The following is a 23,657-nucleotide window of genomic DNA, read 5'->3' on the forward strand; positions in this document are numbered from 1 at the left end:
TTCTGTGGCAGTTTTTGTAAAATTGTGTGTGTTGCTTACTTATATTAATTAAAGAATGATCACTAAGGTAACAAAAGAGAGAAAAATGAAAGCCCACAATGACTAGAAGGATACAACCAAAATTTTAGATAATTTACCTGGGTTTTGGAATTATAGGTTCTATTTTCTTTCTTTCTTTCTTTCTTTCTTTCTTTCTTTCTTTCTTTCTTTCTTTCTTTCATTCTCTATACAGTAATGAATGACTGTAACTCTCAATAAGAAAAACTGTGTTTAAGAAAAGCACAAATTTAAGTTTAGGAAATAACACATTGAGCATTAATAAAAATACTATTGAACTTTTACAGTATGCCAAAACTTTAATTTTTTAGATGTGTTATTTCACCTAGTATTACCGACTGTCCTGCATTCATCAATATAAATATCTTCTCAACCAAAATTCACGACAGTGTATATTAGAATTTTTATGTTATGAGATAGTGTAGGCACAATAGCAAGGCAGAAACAGTATGAATTATTAGGGGGAATTATCATTGTGCAGCTAACTTATTGGTCATAAAAATCATTACAGGTCTCCCTAATACCTAGAAGCAGTAATGACAAGGAGACACTGGGACTTCTAAATCTCAAGAAATTGATCTGGGGGGATGTTTCTTAGGCTAATGAAGTCAAACTTTAGCTGGCATCAGAATCAGCTGAAAGACTTGTTAAAACTCATTTTTTGGGCTTTACCTGTTCTAGAGTTTCTGATTTGGTAGGTGTGGGAATGGAGCCCACAAATTTGCATTTTTTTAAGTTCATTTTTATTTATTTTGAAAGAGAGAATGGAGAAGGGACAGAGACAGAGAGAATCCCAAGCAGGCTCCAGCACAGAGCTTGATGTGGAGGCATGAACTCAAAAACTGTGGGATCATGCTCTGAGCCAAAGTCAGACACTTAACTGAGCCACCCAGGCACCCCGAAGTTGCATTTTTAATAAGTTTCTAGGTGATATTTATGCTGCTGGTTCATGAGAGCCACTGGTTTAATGCTTCCCAAACCAGACTTATCAACAACAAAACCCTGCAGATTTTCTTTTTTTGAACTTAAAAGATTTCAAAATCTGCAGATTTTTTAAATTTACAAGATCCTTATCTACTCAAAGTTAAAGTCACTTAATTGGCTGTATACTTTAATGTTTAATATAACATCAGGGCCCCATTTTTCCAGTTTCATGAGCAGTTCTATTTGTAAAGATTGATATTTTGTGACTTTAATTCTTTCTTGGGGCATCTTCAGAGACCGAAGGGAAAATTGAGTTAAATTTTTTGATAGAATAAAGGTTATTTAACCTTGAAGTTACCATATTGGTCTTTTGGATCCTTTTATTAATCTAAGGTACATTATGAAATTTTTGTGATCTTTTCTATATCTCAATTTTGCTCTTTCATTATATTAGGGATAATCTTAATAGTACTTACCAGTTACTTTTTAACCTTGCTCAAAATAAATTATGATGGAATCCTCTAGAACAAACAGTGGCCTGCAGACCAATCTGACCTACCTTTTTTTTGTAAATTAATTTTGTTATAGCCTAGCTTTGTCCTTTCCTTTATATATTGTCTGTGGCTGTTTTCATGTTACAATAGCAGAGTTTAGTAGTTGTAACAGACCTTACAGCAAGTAAAACTCAAGATACTATTCTGACCCTTTTCAAAAAAATATAGTATTCTCGTTCAGTTAGTCATTCAACAGAAAGGGCTTCAGGCAAAAATACAAACCGTCCTCTTTGCTAAATGATGTATTTTATTTTTCGTATTTTGTGATATTTGTCTGCCCTTATTTCATAGTGTTTGTAAATGGACAAATGCTGAAGGCAGCTATGTATAAAAAGGTGATTGGAAAGAAATTTTAAAAATTCACTGGGTTGATGATTCAAATTGTTTATAATTCTAAAAATGGAAATGTTTTGCAAATTATGGAGCAAAGTAGACGGTTGGCCTCTCTTTGCCATGTGTTTTGTGTTTTGGTGTTGCACGTGCAAAAAGAAAAAGCAAAACTAATGATAAGCTGAAACCACTTAAAGGTGTATCTGAAGTCTGGAATCAGTATTTATAAGATAATTATGTTCCAGATTCATGCATGAAATTAGTAATCAGTTACTTGCACTTAAGAGTATATGGCCATTTCTAGGGTGTATATTTTTAAAACCAAGGAAATTCAGAATGAAACTTTGGATTTGTTGTATTTATATGTTATTAAAATTTCTAACAAAGTTTTTTCATGGTCTTTTTAGTCTTCTGTAAATTGTTCATCAAATGACTTAAAATAAGGAAAGAAAGAAAAAAAAGATAAGGGAAAGGGTATTTTGGACCTTAGATGATAGTAATAACTATTTTGCCTATTATACTAAAGATTATATGCTTCCAAGAGTAGTATAGGCTTAACAAGATCTGACGAGTTATTTATATAAAGATAAGTGGTCAATCCGTGGGGTTGCATTGTACTTTTCCCTCTACTTTTGTGTATGTTTGAAATTGTCCATGATAAAGAAGTTTTCTAAAAGTTTCCCATGTGAATTGGATGATTTAACATGGTTGGAAACTACAGATGTTACTTAATTTTTCAAGTTTTTGTCACTTCATCCTTCAGAATGTTTCCTTCCACTTTCCTTGCCTTTTTCAGCAGGAATGGGAGTGAAATTGCTACATGCTGAGCTGCAGGTGAACAGGCAAGGCAGTTGGATAGAGACCTTTATCAGGTGGCACTGGAAGGGGAGGAAAGAATGCTTTCATCTGCTCCTGTATTTGGAAATAATAAGTTTGAAGATCAAAGGCTATCTAGCTTTCTGTCTTAACATGCAGAGACACACGTTGGTTAAGGGATTTGAAGACTTGAGCTATCGGTAGACAGTGTTGAATTTTAGAGAAAATACTAAATTATTTAAAATGTTTTCGCCCTCCTAAGTTAGAAAACTATAGAATCTGATAAAGTTGCAAAACTTTGCTTAACATTTAAAAATAGTTGGTTAATTTTAGGCATGAGTACATCTAAGGTTTTATTAGTAACCAGCTATAGTTTTTACAACTTTTAAAATTACCTAAATACTAATTTTAATTTTTAATTTCATAAGTTATAGAAATAATATAGTCTCACTTGGAAAGAAATTCCAACAATTAAAGCAAAGATTCCCACTAATGTACTTGTATATTTTTTCAGATCTTTTTCTATTCACTTATATGTACAGGATCATTCAAAATGTGGTTTTGTCATTGTCATAGAAAGAACATAATTGCAATCATGCAGCTTTATTAAAATGTCTTGGAGATTAATCTGTATCTTTATATATAGTTCTACCTCATTCTTTTTTGTTACTGCATTGTAGTATTTCATAGTATACAATTTTATCTAAAATTTTCAAATTGTCGGAAGCTCTGAAATAGGACTTGGACATTATCAGCATGCTGTGACGTTTACTCATTCATTGTTTGCTTATGGCACAAATAAGTTTTTATGAAGAATGTATTTGCATAACAGTGTTTTAATAAATTTTTCCCAATATCGGATCACGGGAGGTGTTTTGTTTGTTTTTCTAGTTGTTTCTGTTTACATTATAATGTGCAAACTATTGCCTTCACATATCTGATTTCATAAAGCTTCTGAAAGTCACCTCATCCCTGTAAGCCTGAAAGTGCTAAATAAAATATTTAAAACATACAATAATCTTTCTTTGTTGGCAGCTTTTATAGAAATACAGAACTGCCAGCATATTTTTAGAGTAGTAACTGCACTTTGACGCCAAAATCATTTATTTTAAAAAGTGAACCAAAACAAAATATACCATGAGATAAGTGAATATAAAACTCCAGCAAAAAGATGGGGATAGGAATTTTCCACCTACCCCCATCTTTGCTTTAGGTAAAAGCATTGAAGCCCAGACGTTTCAGTTGGTGGAAAGATGAATTTCCATCAACTGATGAAAATTGAACTATAGATAAGAACAAAGGATGTATGTATTTATTTAAAGGCCTATATCCTTTGATACACCAGTTCTTTGGAAATTTGTTAACAGATATCGTTGTATAACTGTATAGTTTAAGGATATTACTTGCAACATAGTTTTTAATAGTGGAATAATAAAAATATGTAATAGAACTGTAGCTATGTGTACTGATATGAAAGGTCTCTAACATTGTTATGTGAGAAAAGCAAAGTGCAGGACAGCTTTTCTGGTGAGAATCCTATTTGTGGAAAATGGAATCTACATGTATTGTATATTGTACATAACTAGCTCCATATATATATTTACATTACCTAGAAAACTATAACTTAGAAAAGATGCACAACTTAGCTGATTGCTTTTAGGAGTGGAATTGGTGAATTGAGGTAGGAAGACTCTAACTTAGTTTTTATATGCTTTGGCACTTTTTAAAAATTATGTTGGGGCGCCTGGGTGGCGCAGTCGGTTAAGTGTCCGACTTCAGCCAGGTCACGATCTCGCGGTCCGTGAGTTCGAGCCCCGCGTCGGGCTCTGGGCTGATGGCTCAGAGCCTGGAGCCTGTTTCCGATTCTGTGTCTCCCTCTCTCTCTGCCCCTCCCCCGTTCATGCTCTGTCTCTCTCTGTCCCAAAAATAAATAAACGTTGAAAAAAAAAATTAAAAAAAAAATTATGTTAACTTTTGGTAAAATGGGTTTACGTAGCATTAGTTGTCAAGTTTTTAGCATGAGGCGTTCTGGAGGAAGGGACTTGCTGCAGATTTAGTTGTGTAGTTACTAACTTGTGTGGATTTTCTGCTTGTTCATAAACAAATTGAGTCATTTTCTGAAGTATAAGCACTTGTAGACCATAATATTGCAATGTACTTTTTTAGGCATATCATTATGAATTGGCTTTTGTCAGTGATGTAACTCTTGATTCGTTCAAAGTGAATATAAAGTAAAACTACGCAAGGTGAGGTAAGCACTTAGGTTGTAGAATAGTGGTCAGTTTTGAAAACTGAAGAATATTCTTATATTAATTTTGACGAGTGTTCTATTTCACTTGAGTGAAAAGGCTTGATGGGCTTTAGAGAGCCTCACATTTTATTACTTTTTTACCTGTTATTTTGTGTCTTTGTCACATTTTTTAGATATTTAGAAGTTTCCATTATTCTACAACAGTCCCCAGATAGTTGAATTTTCATAATTACTCTTTGTTCTGCAGACTTTATGTATTATAAGATGTTAAACTTAGTGTAAACCTGTCAGTTGTTTTATCCCCTTTAGCAGTATTCATCTAAATAATAACAAATAATAGCTATTTGGCAGAATAACCATCCTTAAGTTGTAGCTGTGTGTACAGCTATAAGTAATCTTATAATTTTTATTTTGGTCTTCTATCTCACTGGGTTGGCAGGAAGATTGTACCTCAGTCTTTGCTAAGGTTCTGTCTACCCAGTCCTAGGTTCAGTTAAGGTTCTAAAGTCTGACACTGTGCCAGGACATTGGGGTGGGATGCAATCTAGTCCTCAAAGCATTTGCTCAAATGAGTTACTGCGGAAGCATTTTGCTTTCTGGTCAGGATGGCCTTTCAGATGTAGCACTTTTTTTTTTTTTTTTTTAATCTTTTTATTTATTTTTGAGAGAGAGAGTGAGTGTGAGCGGAGGAGGAACAGAGAGAGAGGGAGACACAGAATCTGAAGCAGGCTCCAGGCTGTGTTCTGTCAGCACAGAGCCCAACACCGGTCTCTAACTCGGAAACCTCCAGTTCATGACCTGAGCCGAAGTCGGACAGTTAACCAAGTGAGCCACCCAGGTGCTCCTCAGATGTAGCACTTTTGTAGCCACATGACCATCTGCTGTTTCTGTGCCCCACTTAGGAGAGAGACATCTGCAGGCTTGGCTCGAGATCCATCTGCCAAGCTGCTGTATATAGCTACAATCCCTCTGTGGTGGTGTGTGGCCTCCTCTCCTGGCTCTGCCAGGAAGTGCCAGCAGTACTATCCCCTGCTGTACACGCACACACACCACTTCCTTCAAACCAGGAGAGTCTTCCTCACCTGTGCATAAAGCCCTCACTCTCTTTCTCCCCGTTCTACACAAAGGTTTTGTCTATACCCGATCAACTCATCTTTGCTGTCTATTCAAGACATTTTGTGTTCGTCTACCCTCTTGCTTATATTTATCCTCCTAGTTCCCTGAATCATTTTGCAACATAAAAACCAAAGGGACACTGAGGCTGTTTCTCTTTGTCACATCTTTCTGTGGCAGTGAACACACAGTTCCTTATCTTCTTAAAAGGGCGTAAAGGAAAGGGAACTAGTGAGAAAAGATTAAGGTTAATCTTTCAAAAATACTTTGCCACAGTATTTCTTAATACTTCATTTCTCTGAGTTTGTCTTTTAGCAGTTTTATTGGATTGTTACCGGACTTCGTATGGTTTATAAACAGTCCAGTGCACGTATTTCTTAACCGCTTCTTGCCAGAAGGCATCTTCGTTGTGCATTTTGTGCAGCCAGGAAATTGGTAGTTCATATATCATTCTCAACCATAGTCTTCACAGCCTTTCCTCCCTCAATAGGTACAGCCCGGGACACACAATCAGTAGTGGTAACTTAAAACCTTCAAATTAATTTATTCCCTCTACTGTTGCTTTGTTCATTCCCCCCATTCTTCCATTTCTCAACCTTTTCCCCCTTCCTTGAGTCGAAGATAATACCATGCTTTTGACTTAAGAATTCTTTGAGGAAATCTTCCAGTCTTCCCCTCTGAAAATAAAATTTAGGATCCCAACTCATTTGTAAATTGTGAGTTAACTTTTGTCCATATACTGAGAAAATTGAATCAGCTTAGGTTAATAATGTTTATAGGAAAGGTATAAAGAGTATACACTGTAAAATTCTTATGTCAAAAGTGCATAGTATGGAAAGAAAGGAAACACTTATTGTAGGTAATAAAAGATAGCAAGCTGTGATTCATAGAGTTAAATGAAAAATGTCAAGAGATTTTAACAGTGAAGTATTTTAACTATTTCTATAGTCCAATTTTGTAAAACTGAAGATATATTAAGTTGAATTTGTACTCTTTTCCACATATTAAATGATAATTGAAATACCAAACTATTAAATTATTTACATTTTTAATTATTTTATATTTTATTCAATTATAATTTAAATATTGAATGATATGACTTCTAATTGTGCTTTAGTATTTTACGCTTTACATGGTTTAGCTTGTACTAAGCTCAAATCTCTTATATCACCTACACGCAATTCATAAGTTCAGAAATACACATGATCTTCTGAACATGAAGATACTGGTTTAATTTAAATTGCTTTGCTGTTAATAATTAAAGTTTTCTTCCTCTTTTCCCATTAAGGATTCTGGACTCTACTTATAATCTCTCTATCTGCCGGATTCTCCTGTTGTAGCTTTTCTTGGACAGTGACTTATTTTGACTCTTTTGAACCAGGAATGTTTCCTCCTACTCCTCTTTCACCTGCCAGGTTCAAGTAAGTATTCCTGTTTCTTTTTTAACCCATTCCAACCCTGTTGAAATGCTAAAATATATAGAAGCAAGAGGCTGCTTATTTGTAAGATAACATGTTGAGTTCCCAGTCTCTATAAAATATAAATGACTTTAAAGTTTCCAGATTGGCTCAGCCTTTAGATAAATGGAGACTCTTTTAAACCCCTTACCTAGAGGGGCGCCTGGGTGGCGCAGTCGGTTAAGCGTCCGACTTCAGCCAGGTCACGATCTCGCGGTCCGTGAGTTCGAGCCCCGCGTCGGGCTCTGGGCTGATGGCTCAGAGCCTGGAGCCTGTTTCCGATTCTGTGTCTCCCTCTCTCTCTGCCCCTCCCCCGTTCATGCTCTGTCTCTCTCTGTCCCAAAAATAAATAAACGTTGAAAAAAAAAAAAATTTAAACTCCTTACCTAGATAATGCAGTGGTTTTTTAAAAAATGAAATTCAAGAGTTGATCTATGAAGTAAGAAATTTTGATGGATGTTTGTCCTCTCGGGCTAGAATTTCATTTAAACAGTTTATGAAAGCTAAATTTGTATCAGCATAGTGAGAGTTTTACTAGATGCATCTATAAATGGTCAGATTTATATCAACTTAAGTTGGATTGGACTTTTCCCCAGATTTCAGTTTTCTGTAATAATTACCAAGCATTTATGGCACCCAATTTAAATGTCTAGATCAGATTAAGTGCATTTCATAGTGGAACAATATTAGATTTCTTTGGTCTGTGTTTTCTATAGTTCAAAGACTTTCACAAAATTCAGTTCTAACCTAGTTTTAATCTAGTTGATTTATGTCAAGAAAGCTCGGGTATTAAATACTATAAATTTCCAAATATGAGTTTCTAAGACGTCTAGTGTATTCTACAAACTGAGGGGTTGGGGAAAAGGTGAAGAGTAGAAAATAAACTCTGGTTTAAAATTCATGTGTTATCAGAGTATTATGGTTGTTATTGTTGCTATTATAACTACCAGCACCAGTTTACTTTACGGACAGTTTGTAGAGATCAAATAAAATGTATTTGAGAGACTCTGTAAATAGGAAGTTTTATACTAATGATATTTATTTATTAAATGCTTATTTTAGAGAGAGAGAGACTGAGAGAACGTGAGTGGGGGAGGGACAGAGAGAGAAGGGGACAGAGGATCCAAGCTCTGTGCTGAGAGCACACAGCCCAGCATAGGGCTCAGACTCACACACCATAAGATCATGACCTGAGCTGAAGTCAGATGCTTAACTGACTAAGCTTCCTGCCCTTACTAATGATATTTATTAGTAATTGTTATTACCAGCTTTCTTTATTAGTAAGCTCATATTTTTCTGTCTTATAAATCTGTCTTTAAAACTTGTGGCTTTACTTCAGATGAAATTTTTTTGTGTATCTTAAATGTCTTAATAAATCCCTATCTGTACATGAAACATAAATCATACTTGGCAATACATTTTGTATGTGTGTGTTCAAAGTGGATAATGAGTAATAATTAAATTGAATAAGTTGTTCCTAATAGTGCAATGCCATCCCATAGTTTACGTGACTACCATTCATTTGCAAAGTTTATTTTCCTGTGTGATACTGTGTTCAATTCAAATTCATATTCTTGATGCTTGATGACATTAATTACTTGGTAATAAGAGGTATGCATCTAATGTCAATAATATAATGAGACTCCTTTTATAAGCCACCAAAAAAACATCTTATTTTTGCCTTTTATTTCTTTATATCACACTTCCCTCTGGATTTTCAGCCTTACATTTGTAGCTATTTAGTAGATCTTGTAGCCTGGATATCAGAAAACACTTTGCACTTAAAATTACTTACACTCTAGCTTGTCTTAAAGACATCACTCTCCATCCAGTTATCAAGGCTTGAAACCCGTATTCACTGTAGTTATCCTTTGCCAAGTCTAGCCATTCCTGTTTTTTGAAATGTTACTGGAATACTTTGTCTTTGCACCCTCAGTGTTTTTGCCCTTTTTAAGGCCTTAGCCTGTGCACTTCACTCCTTGGTCTCCTCTACTCCAAGCTTTCACTCTTCATATTCGTCCTGTATTTTGTTACCTCTGTAAAAACAGATCTCTGTCGCAGCTCTTCCCTTGCTTAAAAGTCTTCAGTGACTTTCCCATTGCCTTCAAAATGATGTCCAACTCCCAAGTACAGCATAACAGTCTGTCCTCAAATGATCCTTCCTTACTTTTCCAACTTTATCTTCAGCTCTTTCTCCAGTGCACCCTTTTCTATAGCCATATATCAGATTACCCTGGCATTCCCTGAATAAACTGTACTTTTGAGATGTCATGACTTTACTCTTACTGTTTTCTCTTCCTGAAATACTATTTTCCCTCACAGATTCTCTTTTACCCATACAAGAATTCACAGGCCTCATAGATGATAGAAGCTTTTGGAGTTACAGAAAAGCATTTCAGTGTTCTCTGAAATACCTGGAATGCTCAGAGCATTTAGTTTCTTAAAAAGTATCTTTGCTTTTTTTATTAAACTAGAACCAGTAACAATGGACCTCAGTTTTCAGTGTTATTAGTCATTCAATTTTAATATGAGATAGTGCCAGATTAGAGACTTAGATGGTATGTTTGTTAACACAGTCCTAAAAACCACAGTTTTGAAATATACATTGTGTGTACATATGTGTATATTTAAATTCCTTTCCTCATGTATGTTAGGTAATTTTATATATGCTAAATCAGCTATTAAATATATTAAGACCATGACTGAAAATGTAATTTAATATTATCATGTGTTGATACAGATAAGGCATATAATAAATTCAGTGATAGGGGATTGCATATTAACAGAAACCACATACCAAAAAACGCATATAATTCAATGATAATTGGTGAAACGGGGTTTTATAGTGAAAACCCTGCCCTCTAGTGCTTGTGGAAAATAATGCAATTACTGTGCTTCAGAAATGTCAGAATAAGTTTATTCTCTGTGTCACCAGTAGAGTGAGAACTTGTACAGGGAAACAACTTTTCTCCTTTGAGAAAGTTTAAATCTTCAGACTCTATTTTCTTAGAAATCAGATTAATGTATTTCATTAATTTGCAATATCACACTTTTATACAAATATCTTTGTAACAGGCTCTGTATTCCTTTATAACTTAAGCAATGATGTTAATATAAATATTTTTCCTGATTATATGAAAGTACAAGTCCTTAGTTGAAAATTCAAAGACAAAGGCCCCCCAGAGGCCCCGCCTCCTAATTCCATCACATTGGGGGCTAAAGTTTGTAACATAAATGGAGAAGAGAATGTGGATGGGGGTACAAACATAGTCCATAGCACATATAATTTAGAAATTTTCACTGTTACTTAAGCACAAGACCTTTAGGAAATAAAAGATAAAGAATTTTGCAAGGGATATTTTTAGACAGGTATTTAATAGACTTCAAAAGGCATATTTTAAAATAATGCCTTTATTTATTTTTTTAAGTTTATTTTCAGAGAGAGAGGGGAGAGAGAATCCCAAGCAGGCTCCGAGCCTTGAGTGCAGAGCCTGACGCTAGGCTCAATCCCATGAACTGTGAGATCATGACCTAAGCCAAAATCAAGAATTGGATGCTTAACTGACTAAGCCACCCAGGCATCACTCAAAAGGCATATTTTGAGGGGTGCCTGGGTGGCTCAGTCCGTTGAGCACCCAACTTCAGCTCAAGTCATGATTTCACGGTTCGTGTGTTCAAGCCCCGCGTCAGGCTCTGTGCTGACAGCTCAGAGCCTGGAGCCTGCTTTGGATGCTATGTCTCACTCTCCCTCTGCCTCTCCCCCACTCATGCTCGCTCTCTCTGTCTCTCAAAAATGAATAAATGTTAAAAAAAAATTTATTTTGAAGGCATATTTTGAAGAAAGATTGTTATACTGACTTTGCAAACTTTGCTGAGTTAAAAGGTATACTGCAATGTTACACACACAGAGTTGTTTATTAGAAAACAATCATTTTCTTTGTGTATTTGGATCAATTATACTTTTAAATTATTTTCTTACTTCTGAAAATATGTTACTATGTTAAATAATGAGGCAGTAAGTTTAGATTCTTTGAAGTATCTATATAGGCTTTCCCCACTTCTTGCTACTTTATAATTAATTTTTACTGTTCTATGCTACTTAATCAACATCTCCAGTTCACTTCACATTAGTTTTCATCATTCATTCATTCAGTTTGCTCAGTGGTTTCCAACCAGGCAAATATGACAGTGTGTATGTAAACAGTATTTCATATGTGATTATCCAATTTAATTACAGTTTGTAGGAGTTAATGCATCTAGGTATGTGACCTACCCATGCAAAGATACTGCATTTATTTGAGTTCTCCTGATTGGAAAGGAAGTTAGATATGGATAGATGTGCCTTAAAGCTGCAATTTTCCTAACAGTGAATGAATGTTCTAGGATTGCTAGGGAAATAATAAAGATTATGAGGGAACCAAGTCCCTGCTAAGCCACCCTTAGGCATTATCATTAGTTCAGGCACTTCATTTTTTAACACATGAAGAAATTGAGGCCTGTGGAATTTAAGCAAGTTGCACAAAGTCAAATAATTTGCATGTAACATAGCTAACGCCTGACTCTATGTTTAGTGTTCTTTGCCATACTAGCTAAGCCCACCTACTTTGAATTATGAAATGAATCAAAAGGAGGTAGTTCACTAATTGAAACAGCTTCATCTTATTGGCAGTTGAAGCACTCATTGGAGCTTTTGCTTTGTGGCAGTTTTGCCCGTGTGATACAGCCAAATCCAATCAAAACCTGTTCTTAACTTCTCACTGTCTTTGTTCTCCATTGTTTTTTCTTTAGTGACCAGTGTTCTCCACTTTAGACTACTCTGCACATTTCACATTACCTGTGCCCCATCTAGTGGTGCAATGATGTAGCTGCAGGTTTATAGTTATTCAGCATGCTAAATATAAAAACCATTTAATTAATTGTTGGGGCACCTGGGTAGCTCAGTTGAGCATCAGACTTTGGCTCAGGTCATAATCTCGTGGTTCATGAGAGTTTGAGCCTCACATTGGGCTCTAGGATGACAGCTCAGAGCATGGAGCCTGCATCGGATTCTATGTCTCCCTTTCTCTCTGCCCCCCTCCAGGTCACGCCCCGTGTGTGTGTGTGTGTGTGTGTGTGTGTGTGTGTGTGTGTGTCTCTCTCTCTCTCTCAAAAATAAATAAACATTAAAAAAAACTAAAAATAAAACATTTAATTATTAAAATGTCCCACCTAGGATAGAAATGTTACTATATAGTCTAGAAATAAATTTAGAGGAAAAATGATAATGTAAGTGATGGATTTAACAAACAACACAGTGTAGAAAGCTCATTGGTTTTGTAATTATGAAATAAAATATTTAATAACAGTAATATGAAAAATAGTGAAAAAAGTCATTAAATTTGTCCTACAGTAATTTAGTTAAGAGTCAGGGGTCAAGGGCCAACATTCTTTTTTTTTTTTTTAACTTTATTTTAAGAGAGCCTGAGTGCTAGTGGGGGAGGGGCAGAGAGAGAAAGGGAGAGAGAATTCCAAGCCAGCTATGCACTATCAGCATGAAGCCCAGTGTGTGGCTTGAACCCATGAACTGCAAGATCATGACCTGAGCCAAAACCAAGAACCAGATGTTTAACCATCTGAACCACCCAGGTACCACTGAAAGGCCAACATTCTTTTTTTTTTTTTTCAATGTGTATTTATTTATTTTGAGAGTGAGCACCTGTTGTGTAAGCAGGGGAGGGGCAGAGAAAGAGGGAGAGAGAGAATCCCAAGCAAGCCCTGCACTGTCAGCATGGAATGGGCCAACATTCTTAAGTTAAAAGTGTTATTTCATTGCAGTCAATAATGTTAATTAACAAAAATCTTATTGTTGGCATGAAAAAATGCACAGATAAAAATTAAAATTTAACAGCATGTGACTGTAACTTACAAGCCAACAAGTTAAACTTTGTAGGGATAGGATTATTATTTTGTGGTAGAAATACCCACAGAGACTTATTTTCAAGGAGAAAAAAAATCAATACGTGTGTGTAAAGTTATTAAGGATGGGCTAACTGTGTTATAGAAATCAAATATTACTGGAAATTTCTAACCTCATGATGGTCAAAGGTAGTATGAAGTAAGATTTCTGGTGAATTGGCTAGCTGAGTCCAAAGTCTGGATTATTGAATCTTTTGTTGAGAACCTGCTTTTAAATAATTTTTCTTCTTGTTGAGAAATATTGTGTAAATAACATTTTACGCATTCACAATGTTGTAGATTTTGGAGAAAGTATCAGTTCTTCATAAATCTATATCATCTTGAATCTTGTAAGTGAAGATGAGTCTTTGTGAGGGTGGAATGAATTGGTTGTAATTATGGCTTATTTAATGTGGGGTTCATGGTCAAAAAGTAGGGACACTTTGAATTATTGGCATTATGTAATGATTTCTAAGAATGTGCCAGCAAAAAGAGTAGTGTCTTTTCACTAAAGCTGCTTTAAATATCATCTATAGAATTTGGCATTATTTCATAGTTAATATACAAACCAGGGACTATATGTTACCTTCTGGAACTGTTAGTCGTTTTTGTCAAGATGACTGTAAGTTATCCACCTTGTTACATCATTTTCCCATCACAAATGATATTTGGTAAATATCAAGATAGTTTGAAAAATCACATGCTTTTAATTTAATTAAAAATTAATTTATTTGGGGGCACCTGAGTGGCTCAGTCTGTTAAGCATCTGACTTCGGCTCAGGTCATGATCTCACGGTTGGTGGGTTCGAGCCCCGATCAGACTCTGCTGACAGCTGAGAGCCTGGAGCCTGCTTTGGATTCTGTGTCTCCCTCTCTTCCCGCCCCTCCCCTGCTCACACTCTATGTCTTCTTCTCTCTCTCAAAAATAAACATTAAAAAAAGTTTTAATTAATTTATTTCTACAAAGTCTTCTTCTTTTTTTTTTTTTAAAGTATATTAACTTACAATGCTATTTGGAATCTGCAAAGTAAATTAGAAGTAAGAAAAAAAAAAGGAACAGTTGGTTTTTGTTTGAATTGTTTTCTGATAAACTGTTTTTGGTCATTGTTTTACCAAAAGAACCCATCATCTGTTACTTATTTTCTATGTATGGTGTCCTGGATATAACTAGATGCTGAAATACTTAAATTTTCATTATGTTTGTATATGAGTATGTGTTGTTGTAGATGTGAAGCAGACAATGAGTAAAATATTCCTCCAGGATTGACATTGCTGTATTATAATATTCTTCCTCTATTCAAAACTAGATTTATTTTTCTGTTTTTAAAGAGTTTTCTCTAACTTCTTGTTCTTCTTGTCCTTGGGGGCTTTAATTCTTGGGGGTTAAGATATGGACAAATAGAACAGTAAAAATCATAATAGAAATGAGATTATGAGTCTTGGGCAGTAATAGAAGTCTTAGAGGTAAAGAAAAGTGGGTGACTTAGTATTTAAATTAGAAGTTCCTTTTCCAACCACACTTAATTGAGTACAGTAAGTTGACTCTACTCTTCTTTCATACAGATTTTGGAGAGCTTGCTTCTTTGTTGAGTCAGACTCTTTATTGCCTTGGACTAATGAAACATGTCAGATGGCTAATTGCAATAGGAGAGAAAAGCTAGTGACAAAAGAGATAGATCAAGAACTTGGCCTTGATATTTGAATATTATTAAGTTTCATTATCTAGGCACTATTTGGAGTCATCCCTATGATCACTATTAATGAATATATTGATGGTCCTGCACTGTGGCTTCTTGAGGTGAAGAGTTAAAGTCATGCGTGTCTTATAAAATATATTCCATTACTGTTTTGAATGGATACTTAAATAGACATAACAAAGTCCATAAGAAATCATATTAACTATTCTTGGTTTCCTTGTAATATAGCAATGAGTATTTGCTTTGTACATGTTTGCTATGGGTTTTGCTTATGGTAATTTACAATGTTTTATGTATGGGCTACTGAAAAGGCAAGTATCCATATGCATAGAACATCACTGATGAGAATTACCTAATACTTGCCAGTTTTGTTCTTGGAACTTTTTATGTGTCAACAGTCTTTGTAAATTATAAGAGGCAGCCTGGTATATGAAAGGGCTTACTGGCAGAAGAACTTTTGAGCAAGTCAGTCAGTGTCTCTAAGCCTTAATTTCCTCCTCTCTAAAATGAGATAAAAACAATCATATCTGTCCTCATAGGCAATGAATGTAAGTTTACTGATTAAAGCAACAGATACATTAGGTGAAAAAGCAGTCATGGTGCCAGAGTATTTCTTTTCTTAATTGAGATCCTTCAAGCTGAATGTGGACTTGGCCTGCTACTGGCTGCCAATTATATTGTTTTTGGTAATTTTTATTTATTTTGAGATTTTATCCCTTCCATTCTTTCTTCCCTTTTTATTCTTTTGATATAGGTACTCTTTCTTTCATGAAATAATGCTGATATTAGATGGTAATGGTTTTCTTTTTTTTCCTTATGTTTATTTTTGAGAGAGAGAGCACGTGTACAGAGCGGGAGAAGGGCAGAGAGTGAGGGGGACAGAAGATCTGAAGTGGGCTCTTTTCTGACAGCAGAAAGCCTGATGTGGGGCTCAAACTCACAAACTGTGAGATCATGACCTGAGCCAAAGTCGGACTCTCAACCAACTAAGCCACCCAGGTGGCCCTAGATGGTAATGGTTTTCAGACCCAGTTCTTGGCAAAATAAATTGGCAAAACATGGTGTCATTTACTTCCTTTTTTCAAAAAAAAATTTTGAAACTGACTCATGAAGTCTAAAAGCTTGGGAATCCCGTTATTCTTTATCTTTTGTACTATTTTCCCAGCTTTTTATGGAATATGGACTTTGTTTAATCAAGATAGTGCTTAGCACAGATGGATGTTTGAGGGCATTTTTCTACCTCAACACACTGGTAAATAAAGTTAAAATGTCTGACATTCAATTTGCAGCCAAGTAGACTGCTATATATGTATATAAGTAAAATAAACTGTCGCTTAATATGTACTTCATCCAACCAGATAATACTTGTATTTCCCTTAGACTGATTTTCAAGGAATTGTAGTACAATTAGAGATTTTAAAATGTATATATATGAAACTTCATTTTAAAGAACTTTTCTCATCTTTAGGATCTTTCAGTGCTCATAAGTCATTACATTAGTTATTATTGCACTGGCAAAACATAGGATTGGGACTCAACTAAAATTTCCAGTTGGTAAAATTCTAGATAAAAGACTTTACTGTATATATGGAGGCATACTTACTGCAGAATGGAGATCCAGAAGGGATTAAAGACCTCATGCAGACCATCCTTATGCTATAGAAGTGGAAGTAGGACCATAGAAGTTGGCAGTATGGCTAGGAAACTAAAATGCTAAGGAGAATAAAGTCTTTTTAAAAATGAAGAAACCCTAGGGGCACCTGGGTGGCTCAGTCTGTTAAGCATCTGACTTTGGCTTAGGTCATGATCTCATGGTTTATGTGTTCAAGCCCTGCATCGGGCTCTGTCCTGACAGCTCAGAGCCTGGAGCCTGCTTAGGATTCTGTATCTCCCTCTCTCTGCCCCTTCCCCACGTTCTCTCTCTCTCTCTCAAAAATAAATAAACATGAAAAAAATATTTAAAAATTAAAAAAAAAATGAGGAAACCCTTAAAGTTGAAATTCTAAATTCTCTTATAACATAGTTTACTAATGTGTAGATTGATAAATGAGCAAATTTTTCCTTTAAGATGGTAGATATTTTATTAACTGATACTTATAATGCAAAACATTAGATTAATTACAAGGGTAATGGGGCAATGGAGCAAATGCTCAAAATGTGCACCATCAGCTCCTATGTATTTTTAAGAATGATACGTTACAGTTCAACATTAAGTATTTCCTCATTTTTTAACATCTTTTAAGTGTTTATCCAGATAATTGTTACCTTAGAATTATCATGAAATCTTGAAGTACATACACAGTCATGTTTCTAATGACTTTATATTTTATTTTATTATTTTTTTTTAATGTTTATTTATTTATTTTGAGGGAGAGAGAGAATCCCAAGCAGGCTCAGCATCAGAGCAGAGCCTGATGTCGGGCTCAATATCGTGAACCATGATATCATGACCTGAGCTGAAATCGAGAGTTGGATGCTTAACAGACTGAGCCACCCAGGTCTCCCTAATGACTTTATATTTTAAAAGCATTTTGTATTTTTCAGTAATTTAGAAAATTATTGGGACAGTGATTGTATCTTAAAATTTCTCTTTACTGATTTTTTATTGTGATTATAGAATTCTTAAAAACTCATCATAAAACACAGAATTATGTAATTTTGAAGGTAAAAGGCTTTCAGAGTCTGATTTTAAATAACCCTGAAATATAACTAGTGTTAACAGGCTAGTTTACCTCCATATTTAAAAAAAAATATACACATGCAAATATTTTCTTTTTTTACAAAACCATAATCATACAGCACATGTTATTGTTTTTGTTTAATTTTTTTAACGTTTATTCATTTTTCTTAAACTGAGTTGAATCCTCAGCAGCTTTTTGTTTTTTTGTTTTGTTTTTTTAAGTTTATTTATTTTTGAGACAGAGAGAGACAGAGCGTGAATGGGGGAGGGGCAGAGAGAGAGGGAGGCACAGAATCAGAAGCAGTCTCCAGTATCTGAGCCATCAGCCCAGAGCCCGACGTGGGGCTCGAACTCACAGACCGCGAGATCGTGACCTGAGCTGACGTCGGACGCTTAACCAACTGAGCCACCCAGGCGCCCCACGTTTATTCATTTTTTGATAGAGACAGTGTGAGTGGGGGAGGGGCAGAGAGAGAGGGAGACACAGAATCTGAAGCAGGCTCCAGGCTCTGAACTGGCAGCACAGAGCTCGATGCGGGGCTAAAACTCACGGAGTGAGAGATCATGACCTGAGCTGAAGTCGGACACTTAACCGACTGAGCCACCCAGGCGCCCCTAGCACATGTTATTTGTATAATTATTTCTGTATTAGTAAAATCTTGTGACTATATACGAATGTGAATATGTGTGTATATGGTTTATATTTGTGTATGCATTTGAAATATATCACTCTACCCAGATATAACTATACTTTAAAATCTGGTAAACTAATAAGATAGTTTTAATTTGTTGGGATGAGCACTTAAGTGTTGTTATGGAAACCAATTTGACAATAAATTATATTTTAAAAAAAAGTTTTAATTTTATTCTTTGATGCTTCATTCCAAAAATATTTTGCCATCTTTTTATACTAATAGGTTATTTTGAATGTATGTATGTGTACACACTTATACACCCAGTGTGTAGCCACTATGCTAGCAAGGTAAATATATAATAGGAAGAGAGAAATAAGAGAAAATTTTCTTCCCATGTAGTCTTTTGCTTGATTTCTTGAGTTCCCTGTCATATAATTATTTTAAAGAAGTCATAAAATCTATTTAGAACATGATACCATAAACAAGTTTTATAATTATTCGTTCAACTTATTTCTTTAAAATTACAATAAATTTGAACTTTTGGTATAGAAAGTAATCGGGATAGACTTCTGAAGTGATGGTCTGGTTAGAAATCTCCTTGCTAGTTTATAGATTTCCAAATAGACACCATCAGTATTTACTTTGAAGCTTTTAGAATCACCAGAAGATCTCGCTGAAAATCGAGATTTTGATTCATTATGTCTGGGGTGGTATCTGAAATTCTGAGTTTCTAAGAAATTCACAGGCATTGCTTATATATTGCTGGTCTGTGGACTACACTTTGAATATGGACTAGACTTTTAAGACAAGTCAGCACACTTTTTCTGTCAGGGGCCATTTTTAGCTTTGTGGATCATATGGTCTGAAATTAGGTAGTGCTTACAAAAGATTTTTAATTTGGGCATAAAAAATACATATATTAGGTGGGGTAGGCTTGTCTATTCACATAGTTCCATTCTAATTGGTTAGTTTAATAGCCTTAAGGATATGACACCCATTTCTAAAAATTAGGTCTCAATTTTGGAACACAAAGAACTACTTCATACCTAATTGATAAACTTATTAACTCTTACTGTATATCTGAGTTTTAATGAATGAATAATGACACTAAAGTAGCAATGAAAGTTCAACTAAAGGCTACCTATTTGAATAAGCAGGAAAGTTTACCATGAGGTTATTTAAAATTATTAAAAAAAAATAAAATGACTGTAAAGCCCATTGTGTTTATTTCACTTCTTTTATATCGTGAATCCAAAGTGACTTCCTTGCCAAGCCTGGGAAATGTGTTTCGGGGTTAAGAATGGAGTAGGAGACATAATTTAGTGGCAAGGAAAATAATTTTAATTCAAACTTTAAAATAGGAACCCCAAAGTAAATAAATAAGATTTTGTATTTTCAGTTGTTATGAACTGTAGGAAAAACTAGCTTCCTTTTACCAGGTCATGTGTAAAGGAAAAAGTTTGAAGTGCCTGTTCTATAAAATTGCAAAGTTCTAGAGGTCAAAAGAAAGCTCAAGTAGGAGAGAGAGCCCGGAGCAAAGCTAGTGAAATGTTAAAATAGCAGAAGACCTCAAATTCATTCTAAAATAGGCCAAGGCCTGTGGTGTTCCATATGAAGAGGATAATGAGGCATAGTTGAGTCATCCAAACTAAGATCTGAGAACCTAGAGTTAACAGCCCTCATAGTCTGAACTAGAATCTCAGGTAGCACTATCTATCCATCCATCCATACATCCATTTTCTATCCCCCACCCCTGCCGTGGTTAATCCAAATCTGTATCACATCACACTCTTCAGTGGATTCCATGTCAAGTCACCAAAAGTTCATTATGAGTGAGCTTCCTGCTTCTTTGATTCCCCTTTCATGATTACAAACTTACTTTACATACATTACTATTATCCCACCCATTCTCAGCAAATTGAGTGTTCTTCCTCCTGCCCAAACTTAATTTTACTTCCTTTGCTCTAGATCTCATGCCCTGTCCACTCCTGCATGTCCATTTTTCATATACTTCATCCTTTCTCTCGTATCTAATCTTCTTAGAGTATTTCTAAAACATCCAAGTTTCTCCTATGTTAGAGAAAAAAAAATCCTCATGTCCAGTTTTCTTCTCCACATCTAGGCATCTTGGGAAACTAGAGAAGAGGTAAGCCCTATATCCGCAGTGACTGCAGTTGCTACCACAGGTGTCTTGTAGGCACCCCTATCCTAAATTTTTTTCTCCTTGAGTTGACTGCAGTCCTCCTGATTATAAACTTTAATGTTCATTTTTCAATCCATTATTTGAAATGGCTTATGATTGCTCTTCAGAATGCTTTTCTTTGTTAATTTCTGTGACACCACTACCTCCTATTTTTCTTTCCAGCTTTCTGATCACTGCTACTACTAATTGGCTGAAGACTTCCTAGTCTATCTGGCCCATCTTGAGCCTCTTTTCCTGGGAAACCTCCCCTTTGGTTTTTATTTGTATTTCCTATTGCTTGCTGGGAATTTTTACCTCAGTGTCCTGCAGGTGTTTTCACTACAGTGTATCTAAAATTGACTTATTTTCCACTGCCCACCATCCTGTTTCTTTTCTTGGGTTCCATATCATGGTGAATATTTTATCTAGCCAGTAACTCAAGTGAGAAACCTGGCATTGCCTTCAGCTCTTCCTTCTCTTGGTAACTCCCACCAGTCAAGGGCACAAAATAAAGGCTGGCATTTATTGTGTGTGTGCTCAATAAATGCTAGGCACTGCAACAAGTATTACTAATAGTATCTCAGTCTTCACAGAAACACTAAGGAGAGGAACTGTTATTCTCATTTTCAAGATGAAGAATTAGATTTTCAGGTAGGTTAAAGTAGTTTTATAAAGTAGTAGAGCCATGGTTAAATTCCACTTGAAAGAGAGTTGACTTTCCAGGTCCTTCAGCCTAACCATACCAAACCATTAACCATCTCCTGCACTGTCCATTGTCTCTTGTTTCGATACACGTTGCTATTTCTTTAGACTTCTTAACTTCCTTGGGGTGCCTGGGTGGCTCAGTGGGTTATGCATCCGATTCTTGATTTCAGCTCAGGTCATGATCTCATAGTTTGTGGGATCGAGCCCTGTGCATTGGGCTCTACACTGACAGCTCAGAGCTTGCTTGACTTTCTCTCTCTCCTCTGCCTCTCCTCCCAGCTCATGCATGCACTCTTTCTCTCTCTCAAAATAAATAAACCTTTTTTTTTTTTTTTAAAAAGAACTCTTAATTTCCTCATACTCAGTTTTAGATCAGGCATTAACCCTTCTTGAAAATCTCTCCCCTGCTACAAGCTGATGGTTCCTTTCTGTTCCAGTAATGTCTGTAAAACTTTTAACACTGAGGACACTGTGTCATTAGGCTCTGGCGTTTGAGGGCAATATTGAGGGAAGTACTGATTCTTGCTAGTTTCTCTATCTCCCATATGTAACACCTGATACAGATAATTCATTATGTAATTTTTGTTGAAGTAAAAGAATAGAGAATTGAGAAAATTATAAAATAAAGAACTTTAGAGTATAAAGTAAGGGGTGAATGTATGTTGTGTTTTCCTTAATGAGAGCATTTGCTAAGGGAAGGAAGCGGTCTTTTTGAAATTCTAACACTTATGTCCTAAATACCATTGGTAAAGTTAGTTGGAATACACACAGTTTTATTCTCCAGCAATTTTGAATAAGTAATTCTTAGGACAAAGAGTACAAAAGAAGTTGTATCATTTTGTGTTTCTGAAAGAAACATAAAAGGAAATGCTTTGCAAGTAATTGAAATGTTGGTTGCTTAGTTTCTTTCAGGTTTTGGGTTTGACTAAGAACTTTTGATTCCAGATAAAGAACTGACAGTTATTCCAACCAAAGCTCACATAGCTTAAAATTCTTCGGGAATTGGTGATTTCTTTTCTAGGAATAGAATGAAAAATAAAAGGCTCAGATATGTGAAAGGGGAATAGATTAGTACCAACTAGCTCATCCTGTCTCCAACTGAGCCAGTCAGACACAGAAACAAATAGCCAGTTGGTTCTTTTTTTTTTTTTTTCCTCTCATTTTATTTATTTATTTTGAGAGAGAAAGAGAATCCCAAGCGATCTCTGCACTGTCAATATGGAACCCGACACTGAAGCTTGAACTCACAAATCGAGAGATCATGACCTGAGCCAAAATTAGGTGTTAGGCACTTATCCGACTGAGCCGCTCACGTGCCCTCAGTTGGTTCTTATTGTAGGCCCTTGATATAACTTCGTATTCTGCCAAACACAGAGAGCTTTCTGCTTAGATCAAAATCAGTCAGCAATGAAGTTACTGTTTCATATGGGAGGAGTTGTGTCATAAAAGTGTGTCTTTAAAAAAATTTTTTTTGGGGCGCCTGGGTGGCGCAGTCGGTTAAGCGTCCGACTTCAGCCAGGTCACGATCTCGCGGTCCGTGAGTTCGAGCCCCGCGTCGGGCTCTGGGCTGATGGCTCAGAGCCTGGAGCCTGTTTCCGATTCTGTGTCTCCCTCTCTCTCTGCCCCTCCCCCGTTCATGCTCTGTCTCTCTCTGTCCCAAAAAATAAATAAACGTTGAAAAAAAAAAATTAAAAAAAAAAAATTTTTTTTTTGATCTTTATTTTCGAGAGAGAGAAAGAGTGCAAGTCGGGGAGGAACAGAGAGAGAGGGAGACACAGAATCTGAAGCAGGCTCCAAGTTTTGAGCTGTCAGCACAGAGCCTGAGGCAGGGTTTGAACTCACTAACTGTGAGTTCATGACCAGAGCTGAAGTTGAATACTTAACCGACTGAGTCACCCAGGCGCCCCCGTAAAAGTGTTTCTTAAATGTGGAAATATATATGAGGGAAAATAAATATTGGAATTTATGATATAGGATGTGATATGATATAGGCGTGAAGACTTCAAGAGAGAGTAGTCTGGTGTGTAGTACAGAGATTTAGTTCAGAGTCAACCAACACTGGAGTAAAAACAATCAACAACATAAAACAAGAAAAAAGACCTGCTTGGAGCACCTGGGTGGCTCATTTGGTCAAGTGTCCAACGATCTCACGGTTCGTGAGTTTGAGCCCCGGGTCAGGCTCTGTGCTGACAGCTTGCAGCCTGGAGCCTGCTTCAGATTCTGTGTCTCCCTCTTTCTCTACCCCTACCCAGCTCGCTCGCTCGCTCTCTCAAAAAAAAAATAAATAAATAAAAATTAAAAAATAAAATAGACCTACTTTGA

The 23,657-nt window shown here is 35.8% G+C and overlaps 1 protein-coding gene across 3 annotated transcripts in view; it reads left to right on the forward strand.

Moving 5' to 3' along the window:
• ARL6IP6 (ADP ribosylation factor like GTPase 6 interacting protein 6) overlaps positions 1 to 23,657 on the forward strand; it is a 41,426-nt gene that overhangs the window by 5,969 nt on the left and 11,800 nt on the right. For all 3 annotated transcript variants that reach the window (XM_045479862.1, XM_045479864.1, XM_045479865.1), the window contains one exon: positions 7,334 to 7,466. In XM_045479862.1, the coding sequence (XP_045335818.1) occupies positions 7,334 to 7,466 (133 nt within the window). The remainder of the gene's footprint in view (positions 1 to 7,333; positions 7,467 to 23,657) is intronic.

This window comes from Leopardus geoffroyi, chromosome C1 (genome assembly GCF_018350155.1).
Source record: "Leopardus geoffroyi isolate Oge1 chromosome C1, O.geoffroyi_Oge1_pat1.0, whole genome shotgun sequence".
Taxonomy (NCBI): Eukaryota; Metazoa; Chordata; class Mammalia; order Carnivora; family Felidae; genus Leopardus; species Leopardus geoffroyi.